The sequence below is a fragment of the Mobula hypostoma genome, chromosome 30 (genome assembly GCF_963921235.1).
Source record: "Mobula hypostoma chromosome 30, sMobHyp1.1, whole genome shotgun sequence".
Lineage (NCBI taxonomy): Eukaryota > Metazoa > Chordata > Chondrichthyes > Myliobatiformes > Myliobatidae > Mobula > Mobula hypostoma.
The window spans coordinates 17,534,296-17,561,550 of record NC_086126.1 but is presented as its reverse complement, the minus strand read 5'-3'; the positions used below and the strand labels follow the sequence as shown (position 1 = coordinate 17,561,550).

Below are 27,255 nucleotides of genomic sequence, written 5' to 3'. Positions count from 1 at the left end.
TCCCCCACTATAGGAAACATCCTCTCCACATCCACTTTGTCTGTGCCCTCTGGTCCTAGACTCCCCGACTATAGGAAACATCCTCTCCACATCCACTCTATCTGTGTCCTCTGGTCCTAGACTCCCCCACTACAAGAAACATCCTCTCCACATCCACTCTATCTGTGCCCTCTGGTCCTAGACTCCCCCACTGTAGGAAACATCCTCTCCACGTCCACTCTATCTGTGCCCTCTGGTCCTAGACTCCTCCAATACAGGAAACATCCTCTCCACATCCACTCTATCTGTGCCCTCTGGTCCTAGACTCCCCCACTATAGGAAACATCCTCTCCACATCCACTCTACCTGTGTCCTCCGGTCCTAGACTCCCCCACTGTAGGAAACATCCTCTCCACATCCACTCTATCTGTGTCCTCTGGTCCTAGACTCCCCCACTGTAGGAAACATCCTCTCCACATCCACTCTATCTGTGTCCTCTGGTCCTAGACTCCCCCACTATAGGAAACATCCTCTCCACATCCACTCTATCTGTGTCCTCTGGTCCTAGACTCCCCCACTATAGGAAACATCCTCTCCACATCCACTCTATCTGTGTCCTCTGGTCCTAGACTCCCCCACTGTAGGAAACATCCTCTCCACATCCACTCTATCTGTGTCCTCTGGTCCTAGACTCCCCTACTGTAGGAAACATCCTCTCCACGTCCACTCTATCTGTGCCCTCTGGCCCTAGACTCCCCCACTGTAGGAAACATCCTCTCCACGTCCACTCTATCTGTGTCCTCTGGTCCTAGACTCCACCACTATAGGAAACATCCTCTCCACATCCACTCTATCTGTGTCCTCTGGTCCTAGACTCCCCTACTATAGGAAACAGCCTCTCCACAACCACTCTATCTGTGTCCTCTGGTCCTGGACTCCCCCACTATAGGAAACATCCTCTCCACGTCCATTCTATCTGTGTCCTCTGGTCCTAGACTCCCCCACTATAGGAAACATCCTCTCCACATCCACATTCACTCTACCTAGGCCTTTCAGTCGGATACCCTCATTCTTCTAAACTCCGGTAATTACAGGCCCAGGGCTTTCAAATACTCCTCATATATAAAGTCATATACAACTTCTATAGAAATTTAGGATTTTATAATTCTCCCCCTCTTTCATTCCATGGAAAACAGTTCCAGCCTGTACGGCTTCTTCTCACAATGCAGGCTCTCCAGTTCCAGTGACATTCCCCAGGACCCTCCCTGCCCCTCCTCCAGGATGCTGACCATCTCAGGGGATTGTATAGAGTCCTCACCTTGCTCTGAGAGTGAGATCAGTTGTTTCTTCCGGATGGACCACTGCGACTCCACGTTGCCAACTACGCTGAAGGCCCAGCAGGACTTACATTTCTCGTTCCCCTGAAAGCAAGGCAAGGTCACCTTCTCCACGTGCAGACACGTCCCCACCCCTGGGGTCTGGCGGTCAGTCCGCCCCTTCAGGCTGGGGTCCCGAGCACCATCAGGCCAGCAGACGGTGAATGGATTCACCTTTCAGTTCAGGCAGTACAGAATGCATCGGGCACACTTAGCTTCATTAGTTATTGGAGCAGTCCAGTGGAAGCACCCTGACCCAAGATCTCCAAAGACCTGAAGCTGGAAGACTAGACTGATCTCAGATATCTGCCTTCTCAGCCCCACTCCCCTGCCCTCTCCCCCTTACCTCTGACACCCTGACAAATCAAGAACCGATCAACCTCTGTGTTCAATGTACCCACAGCCATCCGTGGCGATGAATTCCCCAGATTCACCACGCTCTGGCAAGAGAAATTCCTCATCCCTGTTCTTCATTGAACATCCCTCTATTCTGACCCTGGGGGAGGAGGGTGACAGTCTGTGGGTTTGACCCTGGGAGAAGTGGCAGATAGACTGTGGGTCTGACCCTGGAGGGAGATAGGGGACAGACTGTGGGTCAGACCCTGAGGGGGAGATGGGGGACAGATTGTGGGTCAGACCCTGAGGGGGAGATCGGTGACAGATTGTGGGTCTGACCCTGAGGGGCGATGGGGGACAGACTGTGGGTCTGACCCTGGGGGGAGATGGGGGACAGACTGTGGGTCAGACTCTGGGGGCAGATGGGGGACAGACTGTGGGTCTGACCCTGGAGGGAGATAGGGGACAGACTGTGGGTCAGACCCTGGGGGAAGGAAGGTCACAGACTGTGAGTCTGACCCTGAGGGGTGATGGGGGACAGACTGTGGGTGTGACCCTGGGGGGAGATGGGGGACAGACTGTGACTTTGACCCTGGGGGGAGATGGGGGACAGACTGTGGGTCAGACCCTGGGGGAGATGGGGGACAGACTGTGGGTCAGACCCTGAGGGGCGATGGGGGATAGACTGTGAGTTTGACCCTGGGGGGAGATGGGGGACAGATTGTGGGTCTGACCCTGGGGGGTGTGGGGGACAGACTGTTGGTCAGACCCTGGGGTGAGGAGGGTGACAGACTGTGTGACTGTCACCTTCAAGTTTGAAATTTCCCTCCCCTGGGGAAAAGACTGTGACTCCCCCCACCTCAGCTGTGATTTTAAAACCCTCTCGGCCCCCTTCACTCCTGTGCAAACGGTCCCAGCCTGTCCCGTGTCCCCTGACATTCAAACCCTCCCGTCCCTGTAACGTCACGGTGAATCTCTCCTGACATCCCACTGTCAGCCGGGCGACCCCGATGTTCCCAAAGTGTCAAAGTACCTTCATCTGGTTCTTTACGGGTGTTACATTATCGTCCCTCCAGTCCTTCGACTCAGGAAGATGCTCTACGTGGTTATGGAGGGACACTTTTTCACATCGATTGTCTTCCAAAGCCCAGGAACTTCCGAGTGTGAACTCGTCAGCTGTGAAAAGAAAACTCTATCAGAGAAATGTCGCCGATTTATACAGGGCGGAAACAGGCTGCTGTTCGTCTGAAAGTTTACATGTTCACCAAGTCAAATCTCTAAACCCGTCCCATGAACCTGTGTCTGCCCCTCCAGAATCACAATCAGGCTTATCATCACTGACGCGTGTCGTGAAATTTATTGTCTGGCAGCTGCAGTACTGTAAGTTATAGTAAAAGCACACTGTATCTCAAATAGATTAATTACTGTGGGGAACAACTGCGAGGTACTGTTCATGGGGTTCGTTGTCCGTTCAGAAATCTGACAGCGGGGAGGAAGAAGCTTCACGTTCACTCCCCCCTGAACTTCAAAGGTTAAAGAGTGCAGGAGTTTGTGCGTTCTCCCCGTGACCGCGTCGATTTCGTCCCGGGAGCTCCGTTCCCCCACCCCCACCCGCACCCCGCCGTCCAAAGTTAGCGTTTGTGAGTCTGGGCATTCTTTCGCTGGAAGTGTCTCGGTGAACGGCCTCGCCCAAAAACTTCGACTGTCCATAACATCCTGAAAAGGGAGGGTGAGCAGCCAGAAGCCATGGTACGTATTGGCACCAACGACATAGGTAGAAAAAAGGGAGGAGGTCCTGAAAACAGAATACAGGGAGTTAGGAAGGAAGCTGAGAAGCAGGACCTCACGGGTAGTAATCTCGGGATTGCTGCCTGCGTCACGACACAGTGAGGATAGGAATAGAAGCAGGTGGCAGGTAAATATGCGACTGAAGAATTGGAGCAGGGGACAGGGATTCAGGTTTCTGGATAATTGGGACCTCTTCTGGGGCAGGTGGGTTACACTTGAATCCGAAGGGAACCGATATTCCTGTGGGCAGGTTTGCTAGAGCTGTTGGGAGTGGTTTAAGCTAATATGGCAGGGAGTTGGGAACCAGAATGACAGAGCTGAGGATAAGCCAGCAGAGTTACAAGTAGATTATGGGTGTAACATAAATGTAAGGAAGGTCAAGCCAACGACTGAGTACAAATGCAGAGAGAACAAAGAGTTAAATTGTACCACAGAGGCAAAATTCAAAAGGGTAAACAATGCAGGGCTGAAGGTGCTGTATTTACATGGCAGGGGTAGACTGACAGGGGCTGCATAAAAACCAAGCCAAGGTAGCCAAAGTGAGTGGGAAGTTGGATGATTGGGAAGCTTTTAAAATCCAACAAAAGACAACTGAGAAAGCTATAAGAAGGGAAAAGATGAAATATGGGGGCAAACTAGCCAATAATATAAAGCAGGACATTAAAAGTTTTTTAAAGTTATATAAAGAGTGAAAGGGAGGTGAGAGTTGATATTGGACCACTGGAAAATGATGCTGGGGAGGTAGCAATGGGGAACAAAGAAATGGCAGATGAACTTAATGGGTACTTTGCTTCAGTCCTCACTGTGGAAGACACGAGCAGTGTGCCAGAGGGCCGTGAGTGTTGGGGAGCAGGAGTGAGTGCAAAGGAAAAAGTGGTAGGCAAACTGAAAGGTCTTAAGGTGGATAAGTCACCTGGACCAGATAAACTACATCCCAGAGTCCTGAGAGAGGTTGCTGAAGAGATAACAGATGCATTGGTCATGATCTTTCAAGAATTACTTGCTTCTGGCACGGTCCCGGAGGACTGGAAAATTGCAAATGTCACTCCGCTCTTTAAGAAGGGAGGAAGGCAAAAGAAAGGAAAATACAGGCCAGTTAGCCTAACCTCAGTGGTTGGGAAAGTTTTGGAGTCCATTAAGGATGAGGTTTCAGGTACTTGGAGACTAATGATAAAATAAGTCAAAGTCAGCATGATTTCTGTAAAAGGAAATCTTGCCTGACAAATCTGTTAGAGTTCTTCGAGGAAGTAACAAGCAGGGCGGAGAAAGGAGAGGCAGTGGATGTCATTTACTTGGATTTTCAGAAGGTATTTGATAAGGTGCCACACATGAGGCTACTTAACAATATAAAATCCTGCCGCGTTACAGGAAAGATACTGGCCTGGATAAGGGGACGGCTGACAGGCAGGAGGCAGCGAGTGGGAATAAAGCGGGGGGGCGCTTTACTGGTTGGCTGCCAGTGACTGATGGTGTTCCTCAGGGGTCAGTATTGGGACCGCTACTTTTCACATTGTTTGTCAATGATTTGCATAATGGAATTGATGGCTTTGTGGCAAAGTGTGCAGATGATATGAAGATAGATGGAGGGGTAGGTAGTGCTGAGGAAGCAATGCGATTGCAGCAGGACTTAGACAAATTGAAAGAATGGGCAAAAAAGAGGCAGATGGAATACAGTATTGGGAAATGTATGATGATGTATTTTGGTAAAAGGAACAAAAGTGCGGACTATTATCTAAATGGGGAGAAGGTTCAAACATCAGAGGTGCAGAGGGACTTAGGAGTCCTCGTGCAAGACACCCAGAAGGTTAACTTACAGGTTGAGTCTATGGTAAAGAAGGCAAATGCAATATTGGCATTTATTTCAAGGGGAATAGAATATAAAAGTGAGGAGATAATGCTGAGCCTTTATATGACACTAGTCAGGCTGCACTTGGAGTATTGTCAACAGTTTTGGGCCCCATATCTCAGAAAGAATGTGTTGTTATTGGAGAGAGTCCAGAGAAGGCTCAGAAGAATGCTTCTGGGATTGAAGGGGTTAACATATGAGGAGTGTTTGGCAGCTTTGGGCCTGTACTCACTGGAATTTAGAAGAATGCAGGGGATCTTATTGAAACCTACCGAATGTTGAAAGGACTAGGTAGGGTGGATGTGGAGAGGATGTTTCCTGTGGTGGGGACAGCCTCAGAATTGAGAGGCAACCCTATGGAGCAGAGGTAAGGAGGAATGTCTTTAGCCAGAAATTAGTGACTCTGTGGAATGCTCTGCCACAGACTGTGGTGGAAGGCAAGTCTCTGTATATATTGAAAGCAGAAATTCATTGTTTCCTGATCAGTCAGGGCATCAAAGGATATGGCGAGAAAGCAGGTGTATGGGATCAGCCATAATGGAATTGCAGAGCAGACTAGATGGGCTGAATGGCCGTGACCTGCTCCTATGTGTTGTGGTCTTATGACACCTGACCTGCGTTTCATCTCTTGCTCTGGAGTTCCTGCATCTGCCCCATCTCTTGTGTTTGAGATTAAGGTTTTGCTGTGTTTGCCAAGCAGACATCAAATATTGAAGCATCCAGTGAGATGTCCCATCTGTGCCATCGTGTGCCATGTGCTGGGGGGCACGGGAGCAGAATTAGGTGATCCAGCCCATTGTGTCTGCTTGGCCGTTCAGTCAGGGGGATATTTCTTTCAACCCCATTCTCCTGCCTTGTAACCACTCAACAACCTGTCAATCTCCACTTCGTAGATAGTCAAAGCCTTGGCCACTACAACCATCTGCGGCAACAAATCCACCGAATGAACACTCTCTGCCTGCAGAAAGTCCTCCTCTCCTCTGTTCTAAACGGGCGTCCCTCCATTCTGAGGCTGTGCCCTCTGGTCACCCGCTATAAGAGACCACAGGAGGCCAGGCTGCCGGGTACACTTAAGGCACAGTTTGATAAGTTCTTGATTGGACAGGGCATCAAAGGTCACGGGGAGAAGGCAGGGAATGGGGTTGAGGAGGGGGAGAAAAGGGTCAGCCATGATTGAATGGCGGAGCAGACTCGATGGGCCAAATGGCCTCATTCAGCTTCTATCCGGGCTTGTCACAGTTTGGTAGTTTTCAACATGATCCTGCAGACTCACCCACTATGGGAGACAGTGTCTTCACATCCACCCTCTCCAGGAGTTTCAGTATTTGGTAGTTTTCAATGAGATCCCTGCTCAAGTTCCATCAAATATGTTACACGCTCCTCAAACATTAAGCCTTTCACTCTTGTAGACATCTTCTGCTCCCTCTCCGGGTCCAACAAGCCTTTCCTTAGAGACGGGGCCCACAATTGCTTAGAAATGCAATCTGGCCAGTGCCTTAAAGAGCCTCACTGTAAATCTTGTTTTATACTCTAGTCCTCCCGAAATGAGCATGAAATAAATCGCATCTGCCTTCCTGACTACCGATCACATCTACGTGGAGCGTTGTCGCAGGAAAGCAGCATCCATCATCAAACCCTCCCCACCACATTGGACATGCTCTCATCTTTCTGCTGCCATCGGGAAGGAGGTACAGGAGCCTCAGGACTCACACCACCAGGTTCAGGAACAGTTATTACCCCTCAACCATCAGGCTCCTGAACCAGTGAGAATAACCTCAACTCTGAACTGATTCCATCGGGAAGGAGGTACAGGAGCCTCAGGTCCCACAGCACCAGGTTCAGGAACAGTTATTACCCCTCAACCATCAGGCTCCTGAACCAGTGAGGATAACTTCACTGAACTTCACTCACCCCATCACTGAGCAGCTCCCACAACCTATGGACTCACTTTCAAGGTCTCTTCATCTGATGCTCTGGATATTTATTGTTTATTTATTTATTTTCTTTCTTTTGTTGTTTTTGCACCTTTGTGGTCTACCCTGTTGGTGCAATCTTTCATTGATCTGTGGTCATTGCATTTATTGAGTATGCCCGGAACAAAATGAACCTCAGGGTTGTATGTGGCGACATGTATGTACTTTGGTAATAAATTTATCCTGAACTTTGAAGTTAACCCTGAAAGAGTCCTGAACCATGTTGGTTTGTGCCTGAATTCTCTCCACATTTAGAAAGCAATTTACACTTTGATTCAGTCTGCATCATTTCCCAGCCCTAGATCACTCGGTACAACACAACTCGTCGCTGCATCCATGGCTACGATGGTCAGATACACCTGCCTCAGGTAGACCGTGTGGAGCCAGGTCAGACAGGGTTATCCTCCTGACTGCTGCTTGCAGCCCAGAGGGGCAGCTCGGTCCATTAGGATTCGGCGTGCCTGGTCTGGGCTCGTCCTGCCGAGTCACACGGTGTCAGGCATTGAAACGCCCACCCGGAGTGCTTTCGTTCCCCGCACTCTCGCTGTGGGCTGCGGGAGGAGAGACCGCGGTGCCTCCGAGGAGCCGCGGCTTCGGAATCAAACCTGAGGACCTACCCCGTGGCAACCCACTCTCATCGGTCTGCCGCGTCGCGGCGACGGGGTTATCGAGTTTGCACAAGTCCTGGTCGCTCGCAGTGGCTCCTTCAGTTCAGTGAAAGCACAGAACTCCACCTCTGGCCTTCCCCGGTTTGATCATTCCCTTTCACCCAGTTTGTAATCTGCACCCACCTACCTCCCTCTATCCCTCTCTCCTCCTTACACTTCAAACACTTTCTTCCCTTCTAGTCATCCCTTCATCCCCCTCCTTTCATTCTTCCACTTCCCTTCCCTCACTCTCTCTTTCCCTCCCTCCTCACCCTCCCCTTCCCTCCCTCCTCACCCTCCCCTTCCCCTCCCCTTCCCCTCCTCTTCACCTCCTCTTCACCTCCCATTCCCAGCCCCATCCCTCTCTCTCTCCCTCTCTGTCACTCTCTCTCTCTCTCAAACTCCCCCTCTCTCTCCAACTCGTACCCTCCCTCTCACCCCCTCACCCTATCCCCCTCTCCCCCTCTCTCCCCTCCCACTCTCCCTCTCCCTCCTTCCCTCACCCTCTCCCTCTCTCCCTCTCTCTCTCTCCCTCCCTCTCTCTCCCTCCCTCACCCTCTCCCCTCCCTCTCACTCCATTTCTCCCCCTCCCTCTTCTTCCCTCCCTCACCCTATCCACCCTCTCCCCCCTCTCTCTCCCTCCCACTCTCCCTCTCCCTCCTTCCCTCACCCTCTCCCCCTCTCCCTCTCTCTCTCTCCCTCCCTCTTCCTCCCTCCCTCTCCCTCCTTCCCTCACCCTCTCCCCCTCTCCCTCTCTCTCTCTCCCTCCCTCTCCCTCCCTCCCTCTCCCTCCCTCCCTCATCCTCTTCCCTCCCTCTCTCTTCATTTCTCCCCCTCCCTCTCCTTCCCTCCCTCACCCTATCCCCCCTCTCCCCCCTCTCTCTCCCTCCCACTCTCCCTCTCTCCCTCCCTCCCCCCTTCCTCACCCTCTCCCCTCTTCCTCACCCTCTCCCCCCTCTCCCTCTCCCTCCCTCCCTCACCCTCTCCCCTCCCTCTCCCTCCTTCCCTCACCCTCTCCCCCTTCACTCTCCCTCCCTCTCTCCCCCACTCCCTTCCTCACCCTCTCCTCTCTCCCTCTCCCTCCCTCACCCTCTCCCCTCTCTCTCCATTTCTCCCCCTCCCTCTCCCTCCCTCCCTCTCCCTCCCTCACCCTCTCCCCTCCCTCTCCTCCCTCTCTCCCTCTCTCCCTCCCTCTCCCCCCTTCCTCACCCTCTCCCCCTCTCCCTCTCCCTCCATCCCTCACCCTATCCCCCTCTCCCTCCCTCTCTCTCCCTGCCACTCTCCCTCTCCCTCCCACCCTCACCCCTCCCCTCCCTCTCCCTCTCCCTCCTTCCCTCACCCTCTCCCTCCCTCTCTCCCCCTCTCCCTCCCTCACCCTCTCCCCTCTCCCTCTCCCTCCCTCTCTCCTTCTCCCTCACTCTCTCCCTCTCTCCCTCCCTCTCCTTCCTTCCGTCCCCCTCTCCTCTCCCTCTCGCTCCATTTCTCCCCTCCCTCACCCTCTCCCCTCCCTCCCTCTCTCTCTCACTCCCTCCCTCCTCACACCCTCCACCCTCCCTCTCCCTCCCTCCCTCACCCTCTCCCCCTCCCTCTCTCCATCTCTCTACCGCCTCTCCCTCCCTCTCTCCCTCCATCCCTCACACCCTCCACCCTCCCTCTCCCTCCCTCACCCTCTCCCCTTTCCCTCTCCCTCCCTCCCTCATCCTCTCCCCCCTCATCCTCTCCCCCTCCATTTCTCTCCCTCCCTCTCTCTCCATCTCTCTCCCTCCCTCCCTCCCTCAACCTCTCTCTCTCCCTCCCTCTCTCCCTATCTCCCTCTCTCTCCCTCCCTCCCTCACCCTCTCCCCCTCTCCCTCTCCCTCTCCCTCCCTCCCTCACCCTCTCCCCTCCCTCTCTCTCTCCCTCCCTCCCTTCCTCACCCCCTACACCCTCCCTCTCCCTCCCTCCCTCACCCTCTCTCCTCTCTCTCCATCTCTCTCCCTCTCCCCCTCCCTCCCTCACCCTCTCCCCTCCCTCTCTCTCTCCCTCCCTCTCTCCCTCACACCCTACACCCTCCCTCTCCCTCCCTCCCTCACCCTCGCCCCCTCCCTCTCTCCATCTCTCTACCCCCTCTCCCTCCCTCTTCCTCCCTCCCTCACCCTCTCCCCTCCCTCTCTCTCCCTCCCACTCCCGCCCTCCCTCACCCTCTTCCCCCTCTCCCTCTCTCTTCCTCCCTCTCTCCCTCCCTCCCTCCCTCACCCCCTACACCCTCCCTCTCCCTCCCTCCCTCACCCACTCTCCTCTCTCTCCATCTCTCCCTCCCTCTCCCCCTCCCTCCCTCACCCTCTCCCCTCCCTCTCTCTCTCTCCCTCCCTCCCTCCCTCACACCCTACACCCTCCCTCTCCCTCCCTCCCTCACCCTCTCCCCCTCCCTCTCTCCATCTCTCTACCCCCCTCCCTCCCTCTTCCTCCCTCCCTCACCCTCTCCCCTTTCCCTCTCCCTCCCTCCCTCATCCTCTCTCTCTTCCTCCCTCTCTCCCTCTCACCCTCTCTCTCCCTCCCTCCCTCACCCTCTCCCCTCCCTCTCTCTCCCTCCCACTCCCGCCCTCCCTCACCCTCTTCCCCTCTCCCTCTCTCTTCCTCCCTCTCTCCCTCCCTCCCTCCCTCACCCCCTACACCCTCTCCCTTCCTCCCTCACCCTCTCTCCTCTCTCTCCATCTCTCTCCCTCCCTCTCCCCCTCCTTCCCTCACCCTCTCCCCTCCCTCTCTCTCTCTCCCTCCCTCCCTCCCTCACACCCTACACCCTCCCTCTCCCTCCCTCCCTCACCCTCTCCCCCTCCCTCTCTCCATCTCTCTACCCCCCTCCCTCCCTCTTCCTCCCTCCCTCACCCTCTCCCCTTTCCCTCTCCCTCCCTCCCTCATTCTCCCTCTCTTCCTCCCTCTCTCCCTCTCACCCTCTCTCTCCCTCCCTCCCTCACCCTCTCCCCTCCCTCTCTCTCCCTCTCTCTCCCTCCCTCACCCTCTCCCTCTCTCCCTCTCTCCATCTCTCTACCCCCTCTCCCTCCCTCTCTCCCTCCCTTTCCCTCCCTCCCTCACCCTCTCCCCTTTCCATCTCCCTCCCTCCCTCATCCTCTCCCCCTCCATCTCTCTCCCTCCCTCTCTCTCCATCTCTCTCCCTCCCTCTCTTCCTTTCCCTCTCTCTCCATCTCTCTCCCTCCCTCTCCCTCCCTCTCTCCCTCTCACTCCCTCCCTCTCCCTCCCTCCCTCACACTCTCTCCTCTCTCTCCATCTCTTTCCCTCCCTCTCCCTCCCTCCCTCACCCTTTCCCCTCCCTCTCTCTGTCTCCCTCCCTCCCTCCCTCACCCCCTACACTCTCCCTCTCCCCCCTCTCCCCCTCCCTCTCTCCATCTCTCTACCCCCTCTCCCTTCCTCCCTCCCTCTTCCTCCCTCCCTCAGCCTCTCCCCCTCCATCTCCCTCCCTCCCTCCCTCAACCTCTCCCTCTCCCTCCCTCTCTCCCTCTCTCCCTCTCCCTCCCTCCCTCCCTCCCTCACCCTCTCCCCCTCTCCCTCCCTCCCTCCCTCCCTCACCCTCTCCCCTTTCCCTCTCCCTCCCTCCCTCATCCTCTCCCCCTCCATCTCTCTCCCTCCCTCAAACTCTCTCTCTTCCTCCCTCCCTCACCATCTCCCCTCCCTCTCTCTCCTTCCCTTTCTCCCTCTCCCTCGCTCTCTCCCTCTCTCCCTCTCTCTCCCTTCCTCCCTCACCCTCTCCCCCTCTCCCTCTCTCTCTCCCTCCCTCTCTCTCCATCTCCCTCCCTCTCTCTCCCTCCCACTCCCGCCCTCCCTCACCCTCTTCTCCCCTCCCTCTCTCTCCCTCCCTCTCTCCCTCTTCCTCCCTCTCTCCCTCTCTCCCTCTCTCTCCCTCCCTCCCTCACCCTCTCCCCTCTCCCTCTTTCTCTCCCTCCCTCTCTCCCTCTCCCCTCTCCCTCATCCTCTCCACTCCCTCTCTCCCCATCTCTCTCCTTCCCTCTTTCCCTCCCTCTCTCCCCCTCTCCCCCTCTCCCTCTCCCTCCCTCACCCTTTCCCCCCTCCCTCTTCCTCTATCTCTCCCTCCCTCTCTCCCTCTCCCCTCTCCCTCACCCTCTCTCCATGTCTCTCCTTCCCTCTCTCCCTCCCTTCCTCACCCTGTCTCCCTCCCTCCCTCTCCCTCTCCCTCCCTGCCTCACCCTCTCTCCCTCTCCCTCTCTCCCTCTCCCTCTCCCTCCCTCTTTCCCTCCCTCTCTCCCTCCCTCTCCCCTCTCCCTCACCCTCTCCCCTCCCTCTCTCCATCTCTCTCCTTCCCTCTCTCCCTCCCTTCCTCACCCTCTCTCCCTCCCTACCTCTCCCTCCCTCTCTCCCCCTCTCCATCTCCCTCCCTCCCTCACCCTCTCCCCTCTCCCTTTCCCTCTCTCTCTCCCTCCCTCTCTCCCTCTCCCCCTCTCCCTCACCCTCTCCCCTCCCTCTCTCTTCATCTCTCTCCTTCCCTCTCTCCCTCCCTTCCTCACCCTCTCCCCCTCTCCCTCTCCCTCCCTCTCTCCCTCCCTCTCTCTCCCTCTCTCCTTCTCCCTCTCCCCCCTCCCTCCCTCTCTCTCTCCCTCGCTCCCTCTCCCCTCTCCCTCACCCTCCCCCCTCTCTCTCCATCTCTCTCCTACCCTCCCTCCCTCCCTTCCTCACCCTCTCCCCCTCTCCCTCTCCCTCCCTCTTTCCCTCCCTCTCTCCCTCCCTCTCCCTCCCTCTCTCTCTCTCCTTCTCCCTCCCTCCCTCCCTCACCCTCTCCCCCTCTCCCTCTCCCTCCCTCTCTCCCTCCCTCTCTCTCCCTCTCTCCTTCTCCCTCTCCCCCCTCCCTCCCTCTCTCTCTCCCTCGCTCCCTCTCCCCTCTCCCTCACCCTCCCCCCTCTCTCTCCATCTCTCTCCTACCCTCCCTCCCTCCCTTCCTCACCCTCTCCCCCTCTCCCTCTCCCTCCCTCTTTCCCTCCCTCTCTCCCTCCCTCTCCCTCCCTCTCTCTCTCTCCTTCTCCCTCCCTCCCTCACCCTCTCCCCCTCTCCCTCTCTCTCTCCCTCCCTCTCTCCCTCTCCCGCTCTCCCTCAAACCCTCTCCCCTCCCTCTCTCTCCATCTCTCTCCTTCCTTCTCTCCCTCCCTCCCTTCCTCACCCTCTCCCCCTCTCCCTCTTCCCCTCTCCCTCTCCCTCCTTCTTTCCCTCCCTCTCCCTCCCTCCCTCCCTCCCTCACCCTCTCCCCTCCCTCACTCTCCATCTCTCTCCCTCCCTCCCTCACCCTCTCTCCCTCCCTCTCTTCCGTCTCTCTGCCTCCCTCTCTCTCTTTCCCCTCTAGAGGATTCAGTATCCTCTCCAATCTCTTTAACTCTGCCACTCTTGACTCTGCCCAGGCAGCACGCCCGTCTTATTCCCCATGACCGCTGCGTCTTTGGACAGTGGGAGGGGACTGGAGCTGCCAGAGGAAACCCCTGCAGTGACGGGGGGAACGTACAATCTCCTAATAGACGAGTGGTGTGAATCACTGAAGGACACGGCTACCCCTTGCACAACCGGGGACCGTGGCCATTTGACATATGGAGACACGGTAAGGATGCAAATGAAGGGTTACTATTGGTCAGTTACTTTGCTAGTTCTGAAATACTATTGGCCTTTAATGTGGAGATCCTATTGGCTATTGATGCCTGTATTATCGCGTGATTGGTGATTGATTTGGCGAAAACAGAATTTCAACACACACAAGGTTACTGATTGGTCAATACCTGTACCCAGCTGGTCAATTTCTGTTTGAAAATAGTATTACTTTGTTCAGACTTCACAACAGTGTGGGTGACAGGGGGACGGTCTGCTCTCCTTGTGCACGAGGAAGTAAGGAATAAGTGTGAGCTTTCAGGGTCTGGCTAACCGAGCGATGACAGTGGTGGGAGTCGTGCCATACCTGAGAGGTCACTGAATCTGGTGGCACCGTATCTCGCCGTGCCCTGCTCTGCCTCCTGCAGCTTCCTCACTTCCTCCATGTTCTGCACGAAGATCTCAAAGCGACGCAGCTCCTCTATGTAGGAGAGAAAGTCCAACGTGTTAACCCCCCGTGCCGAGTAGAAAAGGACCAATCTGACGCTCGAGTCCATGCCATTCCCCAGGCTGCCCCCTTACTACCCTCCAGTCACATTGTCTGCGGCGAACAACCCACATCCCCTACCACTCACAGTGATCAGTGGTCATTGGGACGTTTGGGCAGTGATGAAGGTTAACAATAGTTAGGGGCATCTTCTGGAGCTGGGGATGTGGGCCAGTGGATGGCAAGTAGTGTTCAAACCAGACAACTGCAAGGCGTTGCATATTGTTCAAAGTTTGTTTGGCAATAAAGCACAGACTATAGAACGTAGAAGAGTACAGCACAGGAACAGGCCCTTCAGCCCACAATGTTATACTGTCCCAGCTAAACAGCAAATCTGAAACACCAAAACCGAAACACTAATCCCTCCTCCTTACACCATGTCCATATCCCCCCATCTTCCTCACATCCCCTATCCAAACGTCTCTTTAAAGCCTCTAATGTGTTTGCCTGTGGTACCATAGGCAAATTAATCTTTAATTTCTGATATGCAGATGACACTGTGTTAATTGCAAGTACAGAGGAAGAACTACAAAACTTAATTGATATAGTTGTTGAAGAAAGTGCAAGAATGGGTCTATCTATCAATTGCAAAAAGACAGAATGTATGGTGATATCCAAAAAGAAGGAGAATCCTATCTGAAGGCTGAGAATACACGGGGAAGACATAAAACAAGTACAAAACTTTTGCTACTCAGGAAACTGGGTGAAATCAGATGGCAGGTGCGACATGGACATCAAAAGTAGAATAGGGAAGGCAAAAGACACGTTTGCGAGAATGAAGAGTATACTGACCAATACCAAACTAGGCATGACAACCCGCCTCAGAGTACTGAAATGTTACATTTATCCTGTTATGTTATATGGCTCAGAATGTTGGACAATATCTAGTAACATGAGGAAACGAATTCTAGCAGCAGAGATGTAGTTTTTGCGGAGGATGCAAAGAATATCATGGATGAAGCGAATATCTAACAAGGATGTCATGAACAGAGCAAACACAAGAAAAGAAGTCATGTATGAGATCATGAAAAGGCAACGTAATTTCATTGGACGTGTGATTAGGAAAGAGGAGTTAGAATGCATGGTAATTATGGGAAAGATTGAAGGGAAGAAAGCAAGAGGAAGACAAAGACAAATGATGATGGAGACAGCAGCCAGAGAACTGGAAATGAATAACAATGAATTGATCCACTTGACCCGAAACAGGAGTGTGTGGGCCATGGCAGTCAAAGCTCAAACTGGGCACGGCATCTGATGATGATGATGAAACCTGTATCAGATCTCCTGTCAGCCTCCGACGCTCCAGAGAAAACAACCCAATTTGTCCAGCCTCTCGTGATAGCACACGCCCTCTAAACCAGACAGCATCCTGGTGAACCTCTTCTGCCCCCTCTCCAAAGCCTCAACATCCTTCCTATAGTGGGGCAACCAGAAATGCACTCAATACTCCAGATGTGGCCCAACCAGAGTTTTATGAAGTTGCAACGTGACCTTTTGACTTTTGAACTCAATGCCTCGACTAGTAAAAACAAGTATTCCATAACCCATCTTGACCACCCTATCAACCTGTCCATTGGCATTTCCCTGTACTATCCTGAGGTTCACTTTCTTGTGGGCATTCACAGTAGAGCATCCAGTTAAAGGTGGTGCTACTGAAGTTGGACGACTGCTTACTGGTGGTTCAAAAGGTAAGGCGTACGACCAAAACGTTATTAATGACACATTTTCTGAGGTCAACAATCAGTGCAAAATAATGAAGAGGTGAGCGGAGCCCTGATCCCAGGTAAGGCGTGACCTGGTGTTTGGACGATTTGCTGGATAGATGGGAAAGGAAGATTGTCAAGACTAGAGGCATTGCAGGGTCTGTCTGCAGCGCGGGAGAGTGTGCGCGTGTGACTATGTGTGAGTGAGTGTGTGTGTGTGTGTGTGTGTGTGTGTCTGTGATTGAGTGTGTGTGTGTGACTGTGTGTATGTCTCTGTGTGAAAGCGTGTGTGTGTATGTTTCTCAGTGTGTGTGTTTTCTGTGCTTCTGTCTATGTGAGTATGCTTGTGTTTGAGTGCGTGTGTGTGTGTGTGTGTGTCTGTGTGTATGTGTGAGAGTGTGTCTGCTTGTCATGAGGGTGGTTCTCTGTGTGCGAGTGTGTGTGAGAGAGGGTGCGTGTGCAAACGTGTCTGTGTGTGCATGTGAGAGAGTGCTTGTGTGTGAGAGAGTGTGGGTGTCTGCTGTGCGTGTGTGTTTGAGAGTATGTCTGAGCGTGTGACTGTGTGTGTGTGTGTGAGTGTGTTATTGTGTATTTGTGCAATTTCTGTGTTTCTGTCGGTGTGAGTAATGCTTGTGGTTGAGTGTGTCTGTGTGATGTTTCTTTTCAAAGTTCAAAGTAAATTCATTATGAAAGTACACACAACCTTGGGGCTCATTGTCGTACGGGTGTTCACAGGGGAACAAAGAAAAACAAAAGAACCAATGACAAACTACACACAAGGCCTACCAAACACCCAGTGTGCAAAAGAAGACAAACTGTGCAAATAAATAATAATAATAATAATAATAATAATAGTATTAGATTAGATTATGAGGACACGCAGTCCTCTTTTATTGTCATTTAGTAATGCATGCATTAAGAAATGATACAATGTTCCTCCAGAATGATATCACAGAAACACAAGACAAACCGACTGAAAAACTGACAAAAGCCAATAATACACAAAATAATAAATAATATTGAGGTGAATTGCAATGAGTCCTTGAAAGTGAGTCTGTAAATTGTGGGATCAGTTCAGAGTTGAGGTTATCCCCTTTGGTTCAGGAGCCTGATGGTTGAGGGGTAATAACTGTTCCTGAACCTGGTGGTGTGGGACCTGAGGCTCCTGTACCTCCTTCCCGATGGAATCAGTTCAGAGTTGAGGTTATCCTCACTGGTTCAGGAGCCTGATTGTTGAGGGGTAATAACTATCCCTGAACCTGGTGGTGAGGGACCTGTGGCTCCCGTACAACCTTCCTGATGGCAGGAGTGAGAAGAGAGAGTGACCGGTGTGGTGGGGGTCCTAGATGATGGATGCTGCTTTCTTGTGGCAGTGATCCTTGTGGATGTGCTCAATGGTGAGGAGATCTTTACCCGTGATGGGCTGAGCCATATCCACTACTATTTATGGGATTTTTTATTCATGGGTATTGATGCCAGGCTGTGATGCAGCCATGAGGATACTCTCCACTGTGCATCAATAGAAGTTCAAAGCTTTAGATGACATGCTGAATTTTCACAAACTGCTAAGGAACCCCAAACAATGGTCTGTTTGCAGACACTTTTTACATCCCACAGAACATTTGGCCCATCTGCTTCCAGAACAGGGGGACCTCGAGCATACCTCCTGTACTTAATAAAGTGGCCTAGGTATGTTCTTGGTATTCTGCTGTGGCCCATCCACTTCAAGGTTCAGAGATGTTCTTCTGCACACCACTGTTGTAACGAGTGGTTATTTGAGTTACTGTCACCTTCCTGTCAGCTTGAACCAGTCTGGCCATTCTCCTCTGACCTCTCTCATTAACAACGTGTTTTCACCCACAGAACTGCAACTCACTGGACGTTTTTGTTTGTTGCACCATTCTCTGTAAACTCTAGAGACTGTTGTGCGTGAAAATCCCAGGAGGTCAGCCGTTTCTGAGATACTCAAACCACCCCATCTGGCACCAACAGTCATTCCTAAAGTCAAAGTCACTTGGGTCAGATTCCCTCCCCGTTCTGATGTTTGGCCTGAGCAACAACTGAACCTCTTGACTGTGTCTGCGTGCTTTTATGCATTAAGTTGCTGCCACATGATTGGCTGATCAGAAATTTGCATTGTAGCTAAGATGTGGTCCGGTGAAAACGGTGTCGCAGGTAGACAGGCCTTTGGCTCAGTTTGGGCACTGAGTACAGGAGTTGCACGCTAATTTTTTCCAGTCGGGTATGGTAAGACCACACCTGGAGTACCGTTCACAGTTTTGCCTGCACCCCCTTCTAAGAAAGTTGGAAAGAGTTCAAAGAAGATTTACAAAGATGTTTCCGGGAATGGGGTGAGAGGGGGTGTCATTTCCGTGGAAAGGTTGTATATTAGTAACAGTAATGAGCTGTAGGAAGAGGTTGTTTTGTCGATACACAACTGGCAGAGGCTGAGGAAAGATCTGATAGAAATTCATAGAACTAAGGGTGGCAGAGACAGATCAGATAGACGGTAGGTTTCCTCCCTCATCTTTCTGGGCTCATTCAGTACTCATTCCCGAAACAGCCCCACGTCACTTTACAGATAAGCATAATTTTGCTCTGATGGTGTCCCTGATATCAAAGAGTTCAATCTGCAAACAGCAAATTGATAACCATCCAGAACTCTGATTAGATAATCTCTCAATCTTCTGATCTTCACAGTTCATCTCAGCAAGGCTTGGCAAAGTAACTCGTTGGGGCCCAGCATCAGCACACACGCACACCCATGTACAAAATCGGAGAAGAAAAGGCTCCACAAAACTGTTTTTAATTTTCAAATTCACCAACCAGCAGCAGATCTGATTCCGCATTTTCCCTTCCCCACCTCCCTACCCCTCGGGTATCGAGAATCTTTCTCCCTCTGCCCTTCCCCACCTCCCTACCCCTCGACTATCGAGAATCTTTCTCCCTCTGCCCTTCCCCACCTCCCTACCCCTCGAGTATCGAGGATCTTTCTCCCTCTCCCCGACCCCACCGCCCTACCCCTCGAGTATTGAGAATCTTTCTCCCTCTCCCCTTCCCCACCTCCCTACCCTTCGAGTATCAAGAATCTTTCTCCCTCTGCCCTTCCCCGCCTCCCCACCCCTCGAGTATCGATAATCTTTCTCCCTCTCCGCTTCCTCACATCCCCACCCTCCTGTATCGAGAATCTTTCTCCCTCTGCCCTTCCCCACCTCCCTACACCTCGAGTATCGAGAATCTTTCTCCCTCTGCCCTTCCCCACCTCCCCACCCTCCTGTATCGAGAATCTTTCTCCCTCTCCCCTACCCCACCTCCCTACCCCTCAAGTATCGAGAATTTTTCTTCCTCTCCCCTTCCCCACCTCCCTACACCTCGAGTATTGAGAATCTTTCTCCCTCTCCCCGACCCCACCTCCCTACCCCTCAAGTATTGAGAATCTTTCTCCCTTTGCCCTTCTCCACCTCCCTACACCTCGAATATCGAGAATCTTTCTCCCTCTGCCCTTCCCCACCTCCCCACCCCTCGAGTATCGAGAAACTTTCTCCCTCTCCCCTTCCCCACCTCCCCACCCTCCTGTATTGAGAATCTTTCTTCCTCTCCCCTACCCCACCTCCCTACCCCTCGAGTATCGAGAATCTTTCTCCCTCTCCCCTACCCCACCTCCCTACCCCTCAAGTATCGAGAATTTTTTTCCCTCTCTCCTTCCCCACCTCCCTACACCTCGAGTATTGAGAATCTTTCTCCCTCTGCCCTTCCCCACCTCCCTACCCCTCAAGTATCGAGAATCTTTCTCCCTCTCCCCTTCCCCACCTCCCTACCACTCGAGTATCGAGAATCTTTCTCCCTCTGTCCTTCCCCACCTCCCTACCCCTCGAGTATCGAGAATCTTTCTCCCTCTGCCCTTCCCCACCTCCCTACCCCTCGAGTATCGAGAATCTTTCTCCCTCTGCCCTTCCCCACCTCCCTACCCCTCGAGTATCGAGAATCTTTCTCCCTCTCCCCAACCCCACCACCCTACCCCTCGAGTATCGAGAATATTTCTCCCTCTCGCCTTCCCCACCTCCCTACCCCTCAAGTATCGAGAATCTCTCTCCCTCTCCCCTTCCCCACCTCCCCACCCTCCTGTATCGAGAATCTTTCTTCCTCTCCCCTACCCCACCTCCCTACCCCTCGAGTATCGAGAATCTTTCTCCCTCTCCCCTACCCCACCTCCCTACCCCTCAAGTATCGAGAATTTTTCTCCCTCTCTCCTTCCCCACCTCCCTACACCTCGAGTATTGAGAATCTTTCTCCCTCTGCCCTTCCCCACCTCCCTACCCCTCGAGTATCGAGAATCTTTCTCCCTCTGCCCTTCCCCACCTCCCTACCCCTCGAGTATCGAGAATCTTTCTCCCTCTCGCCTACCCCACCTCCCTACCCCTCAAGTATCGAGAATCTTTCTCCCTCTCCCCTTCCCCACTTCCCCACCCCTCGAGTATCGAGAATCTCTCTCCCTCTCCCCTTCCCCACTTCCCCACCCTCCTGTATCGAGAATCTTTCTTCCTCTCCCCTACCCCACCTCCCTACCCCTCGAGTATCGAGAATCTTTCTCCCTCTCCCCACCCCACCTCCCTACCCCTCAAGTATCGAGAATTTTTTTCCCTCTCTCCTTCCCCACCTCCCTACACCTCGAGTATTGAGAATCTTTCTCCCTCTGCCCTTCCCCACCTCCCTACCCCTCGAGTATCGAGAATCTTTCTCCCTCTGCCCTTCCCCACCTCCCTACCCCTCGAGTATCGAGAATCTTTCTCCCTCTCCCCAACCCCACCACCCTACCCCTCGAGTATCGAGAATATTTCTCCCTCTCGCCTACCCCACCTCCCTACCCCTCAAGTATCGAGAATCTTTCTCCCTCTCCCCTTCCCCACCTCCCCACCCCTCGAGTATCGAGAATCTCTCTCCCTCTCCCCTTCCCCACCTCCCCACCCTCCTGTATCGAGAATCTTTCTTCCTCTCCCCTACCCCACCTCCCTACCCCTTGAGTATCGAGAATCTTTCTCCCTCTCCCCTACCCCACCTCCCTACCCCTCAAGTATCGAGAATTTTTCTCCCTCTCTCCTTCCCCACCTCCCTACACCTCGAGTATTGAGAATCTTTCTCCCTCTGCCCTTCCCCACCTCCCTACCCCTCGAGTATCGAGAATCTTTCTCCCTCTGCCCTTCCCCACCTCCCTACCCCTCGAGTATCGAGAATCTTTCTCCCTCTCGCCTACCCCACCTCCCTACCCCTCAAGTATCGAGAATCTTTCTCCCTCTCCCCTTCCCCACTTCCCCACCCCTCGAGTATCGAGAATCTCTCTCCCTCTCCCCTTCCCCACCTCCCCACCCTCCTGTATCGTGAATCTTTCTTCCTCTCCCCTACCCCACCTCCCTACCCCTCGAGTATCGAGAATCTTTCTCCCTCTCCCCTACCCCACCTCCCTACCCCTCAAGTATCGAGAATTTTTCTCCCTCTCTCCTTCCCCACCTCCCTCCACCTCGAGTATTGAGAATCTTTCTCCCTCTGCCCTTCCCCACCTCCCTACCCCTCGAGTATCGAGAATCTTTCTCCCTCTGCCCTTCCCCACCTCCCTACCCCTCGAGTATCGAGAATCTTTCTCCCTCTCACCTACCCCACCTCCCTACCCCTCAAGTATCGAGAATCTTTCTCCCTCTCCCCTTCCCCACCTCCCTACACCTCGAGTATTGAGAATCTTTCTCCCTCTGCCCTTCCCCACCTCCCTACCCCTCGAGTATCGAGAATCTTTCTCCCTCTGCCCTTCCCCACCTCCCTACCCCTCGAGTATCGAGAATCTTTCTCCCTCTCCCCAACCCCACCACCCTACCCCTCGAGTATCGAGAATATTTCTCCCTCTCGCCTACCCCACCTCCCTACCCCTCAAGTATCGAGAATCTTTCTCCCTCTCCCCTTCCCCACCTCCCCACCCCTCGAGTATCGAGAATCTCTCTCCCTCTCCCCTTCCCCACCTCCCCACCCTCCTGTATCGAGAATCTTTCTTCCTCTCCCCTACCCCACCTCCCTACCCCTTGAGTATCGAGAATCTTTCTCCCTCTCCCCTACCCCACCTCCCTACCCCTCAAGTATCGAGAATTTTTCTCCCTCTCTCCTTCCCCACCTCCCTACACCTCGAGTATTGAGAATCTTTCTCCCTCTGCCCTTCCCCACCTCCCTACCCCTCGAGTATCGAGAATCTCTCTCCCTCTCCCCTTCCCCACTTCCCCACCCTCCTGTATCGAGAATCTTTCTTCCTCTCCCCTACCCCACCTCCCTACCCCTCGAGTATCGAGAATCTTTCTCCCTCTCCCCTACCCCACCACCCTACCCCTCGAGTATCGAGCATCTTTCTCCCTCTCGCCTACCCCACCTCCCTACCCCTCGAGTATCGAGAATCTTTCTCCCTCTCCCCTACCCCACCTCCGTACCCCTCGAGTATCGAGAATCTTTCTCCCTCCCCCCTTCCCCACGTACCTACACCTCGAGTATCGAGAATCTTTCTCCCTCAGCCCTTCCCCACCTCCCTACCCCTCGAGTATCGAGAATTTTTCTCCCTCTGTCCTTCCCCACCTCCCTACCCCTCGAGTATCGAGAATCTTTCTCCCTCTGCCCTTCCCCACCTCCCTACCCTTCGAGTATCGAGAATCTTTCTCCCTCTCCCCTTCCCCACCTCCCTACCCCTCGAGTATCAAGAATCTTTCTCCCTCTCCCCTACCCCTCGAGTATCGAGAATCTGTCTCCCTCTGCCCACAAAGAGAGCACACAGTCCCTCTGTTTTTTTGCTCAGTTGCTTATGCAGATTTGTCAATTCATCGAATACATTGACAAACAGCCACTCAGTCAGTGGCCACTTTATCGGATACCCCTGTACCCCTGCTCGTTAATGCAGTATCTAATCAGCCAACCACATGGCAGTAACTCTCTGCATTAAAGCATGCAGATATGGTCAAGAGGTTCAGTTGTTGTTCAAACCAATTATATTAATGGGGTAGAAATCTGATCCAGGTGACTTTGACTGTGGAATGATTGTTGGTGCCAGACAGGGTGGTTTGAGTATCTCAGAAACTGCTGATCTCCTGCGGTATTCACACCAGTTTACAGAGAATGGTGTGAAAAACAAAACGCAGCCAGTGAGCAGCAGTTCTGTGGGTAGAAATGCCTTGTAATGAGAGAGGTCAGAGGAGAATGGCCAGACTGGTTCAAGCTGACAGTAACTCAAATAACCACACGTTACAACAGTGATGGGCAGAAGAGCATCTCTGAACACACATCACATTGAACCTTGAAGGGGATGGACTACAGCAGCAGCAGACCATGAACGTACACTCAGTGGCCACTTTATTAGGTACAGGAGGTAGCGAATAGAGAGCCACTGAATGTATGCCGGTAGGTCCCCCTGTTCTCGAAGCAGATGGGCCAAATGTCTGTGAACAGTCCTTGTTTGAGCTTCTGTTGTCTTTAGGGCCCAAAATCTGTGCAGCACAGGAATAGGACCTTTGTCCCACCATGTTGAGCTGAACATAAGACCGGAATAAATTGAAGCCCTTCCCTCTGCAGATCGCAAGGCTTCCAAACCTTGAAGGTTTGTTTATTGTGATTCAAAAACAATAACACCTTCTTGTTCAAGAACACCATTGAAGAAGAGATGCCTGACCCACACACTTTGTATTTAAATGTCTTTGCCAGCCATTCAAGTTGAGGGGGCAATTAGGGATTGTCAGGAATTGATGGCTCTAGTCATATTGCCTCAAGTTGCCTACACTTCCCGCTGCCTCCGGAGAGCAGGCAACATAATCAAAGACAACCCCGCACCCCGCACCCGGGACATTCTCCCCTCTACTCTCAATCCCCCATGGGAGAGAAGATACAAGTACCCATAAGCACCTACCACCAGGCTCAGGGACAGATTCCACCCCATCGTTAGAAAACTATTGACAATCCGGAAGTATGATAAGATGGACTCTTGACCTCATGGTCCACCTCATTACGGCCTTGCACCTCATCCCCTGCCTGAACTGCACCTTCCCCGAAACTGTAACACTTTATTCTGTTGCTCTTTCTCCTCGTGCTGCCTCGATGGACTGGTGTAATGTGATGAGCCGCAAGAGGGGCGCGTCAGATCCAATTGAACATCGAACCATACCACGAAGTGCGTTGTTTTGCGTTAACCACCAACATGCCCGAGGGTGGCCGGGATTTTCGCTGTCACTCAGTACATGAGACAATAATAAATCACTTTAAGACAAGGAAACCTTCCAGATCCCAAGGGCCAACTCTTACCTTCCTGATCCTTGTACGTCTTGTTGTAAGTTTTCATAAAATCTTGAAACATCAGCATCATCTTTTCCTGGGACAATCAATCAGAAAAGAACCATAATCATTGTGGCAAATGATTTTTATCCCCTGCTTCAGGCCCCATCCCACAATCCACTCCGATGGAGAAACCTGGAAGAGTTCTCCTGGGGAAGGGCACGGGACTCCCAGTACAGTTATCGTCTCCCATTAATAGGAGCCAACTGGAGTCATAGGGTCATGGAGAAGTGCAGTAGGCACATCAGCCCTTCAGCCCATTGAGTCTGTGCTCCTTTACTCCCATTGTTCGCACATTACTGTCCATTCTCTGACCAATGGCAGTTCATATTGGCCAGTAAACCACTGGGCTGCCCCTTCGAAACTAGAAACACCAACATTAACCCACCGTGACCCCTCATCAGAAACCCACATTAACCCACCGAGTTCCTCATCAGAAACCCACCATTAACCCATCGAAACCCCCATCAGAAATCCAACATTAACTCATGAAGACCCTCATCAAAGCAGAAACCCACCATTAACCCATCGAGATCCCTCATCAGAAACCCACCATTAACCCATTGAAACCCCTCATCAGAAACCCACCATTAACCCATTGAGACCCCCTCATAAGAAACCCACATTAACCCATCGAGACCATCAGAAACCCACCATTAACCCATTGAGACCCCTCATCAGAAACCCACCATTAACCCATTGAGACCCCTCATCAGAAACCCACCATTAACCCATTGAGACCCTTCATCAGAAACCCACCATTAACCCATTGAGACCCCTCATCAGAAACCCACCATTAACCCATCGAAACCCTCATCAGAAACCCACCATTAACCCATTGAAACCCCTCATCAGAAACCCACCATTAACCCATCGAAATCCCTCATCAGAAACCCACCATTAACCCATCGAGACCCTCATCAGAAACCCACCATTAACCCATCGAGACCCTCATCAAAGCAGAAACCCACCATTAACCCATCGAGACCCCTCATCAGAAACCCACCATTAACCCATTGAGACCCCTCATCAGAAACCCACCATTAACCCATTGAGACTCCTCATCAGAAACCCACCATTAACCCATTGAGACCCTTCATCAGAAACCCACCATTAACCCATCGAAACCCTCATCAGAAACCCACCATTAACCCATTGAGACCCCTCATCAGAAACCCACCATTAACCCATCGAAACCCTCGTCAGAAACCCACCATTAACCCATTGAAACCCCTCATCAGAAACCCACCATTAACCCATCGAAATCCCTCATCAGAAACCCACCATTAACCCATCGAGACCCTCATCAAAGCAGAAACCCACCATTAACCCATCGAGACCCCTCATCAGAAACCCACCATTAACCCATCGAAACCCCTTATCAGAAACCCACCATTAACCCACCAAGTTCCCTCATCAAAGCAGAAACCCGCTTTTAACCCACTGAGACCCTCATTGAACCAGAAACTCACTATTAACCCAAATCAACCCCCTCATCAAAGCAGAAACCAACTAGTACCTCACCGAGACCCTAATCGAACCAGAAACCCACATTAACCCGCCAAGAGCCCTGATCAGAAACCCACCATTAACCCAAGTTCCCTCATCAAAGCAGAAATCCGCTTTTAACCCACCGAGACCCTCATCGAACCAGAAACCCACATTAAACTACCGAGACCCCTGATCAGAAACCCACCATTAACCCACTGAGGTCCCTCATCAAACTAGAAATCGACCACTAACCACCGAGATCCCTCATCAGAAATGCACCGTTAACCCACCGATTCTGTTCATCGTTGAAAACCAGAAGACCCTGGAGAAAGCTGACAGGCTGACAGAGAGAATGTGCAAACTGCACACACAGAGGTGCCCTGCAGGTCAGGATCGAACTAGGCTCTCTGCTTCTGAGAAGCTGCTTCTCTATTGACAGTGCTTTCCGGCTGCTCAGTGCCTTGACCACCAGCTCCGGTTTTAAATTGTGAAGCAAGGTGCAAACTTTCACCCTTGGCACTAGGCAGCCACTTGGCTGTGGTATTATTTGGTGTGATCTGACCTCAGACCTCCTTCCCTTGACACCTGAACATGTGAAAACCTTTGTCAGAACAACCACCGGATTTGTGCAAAACACTAGGGTAAGTCACTAGATCTCCAGTCTGCAGTACTGAGGGAGCTCTGCGCCGTCAGAAAAGTCATCGTCTCAAACAGCTTTCCCTGAGATAGGTCTGACAGGCCCCGTTAGGGGAGGAGAGAAACAGGGAGCTCCACACAGACACATCGCTAAAGCAAGTAAACTGTAGATGGTCGGGAAATCACCGATTCCCCAGCGGGAGTTTCAAGCTGCATTGCCGGCGTCCCTGGGCAGGCGTAATTAGCACCCACCTTCTCCAGCCCTGCGCTGGGGTCACACCGCCTGCCTCCGCAGCACCGGGAGGCAAACGCCACGAGGGCCATCAGCACGAGGCGACGATGCATGGCTTCCATTTGAGCTGAGGTGTTGGTGAATCTGGAATGTGACACGCTGCGGAGGTGGCGGAGGATTTAAAGGGGTGAGGTGACTCTGACTCCTGCGAGACTGCTGACTCATGCAACTGTCAGGGCGATATCTCTGCTGATAGGATGATGTCAGGTCACGAAGATGTGACAGCAAACCTAAGAACTGGCAGAGATCTATGACCATATGAGAACACCGATTTTACTGAGGGTGGTTAATGTGCTTTTGTTTAACCCCATCGAATGCTTGCACCATTTGTTTCAAACAGGTTGGTTTGCATTTATGGTTTCGATGCTCCAGCATCTTCTGATCATTATCGTCTCGCATCCCTGCTATCAGGCTTATTCATCTTTTCTGTACAACTTCTCGGAGACCCGCCTCACGTTCTGCAGTTTCAGAAGTTGTGCAAAATTCTCCTGAAGTCAAATGTTCAGCCGTCGGTGCACCAGATTAACAGAGTGCTCTGTGCGCCCAAGAGTCACAGAGTCAGACAGCGTGGAAGGAGGTCCTTTGGCCCATCTGCTCCATGCTGACCGATCTCAGACTCAGACTCAGGTTTATTTTCACCAGCGTGCACGTTTTATTAGGGACACCTGCCTAATCGGCCATTCCTACGACAGCAGCCCGAGGGGTAAAAGCATGCAGGCAC

The 27,255-nt window shown here is 52.6% G+C and overlaps 1 protein-coding gene across 1 annotated transcript in view; it reads right to left on the bottom strand.

Annotated features, from left to right (window-relative positions):
* The window catches only part of LOC134339699 (cathepsin F-like), a 42,439-nt gene extending 15,795 nt beyond the window's left edge, over positions 1 to 26,644 (bottom strand). The window contains exons 1-5 of the mRNA XM_063036418.1: positions 26,495 to 26,644; positions 24,086 to 24,152; positions 13,890 to 14,003; positions 2,725 to 2,867; positions 1,298 to 1,400 (exon numbers count right to left, since the gene is read on the bottom strand). Coding sequence (XP_062892488.1) covers positions 1,298 to 1,400; positions 2,725 to 2,867; positions 13,890 to 14,003; positions 24,086 to 24,152; positions 26,495 to 26,596 — 529 coding nt within the window. The 5' untranslated portion in view covers positions 26,597 to 26,644. The remainder of the gene's footprint in view (positions 1 to 1,297; positions 1,401 to 2,724; positions 2,868 to 13,889; positions 14,004 to 24,085; positions 24,153 to 26,494) is intronic.
* Between the last annotated feature and the right edge of the window lie 611 nt (positions 26,645 to 27,255).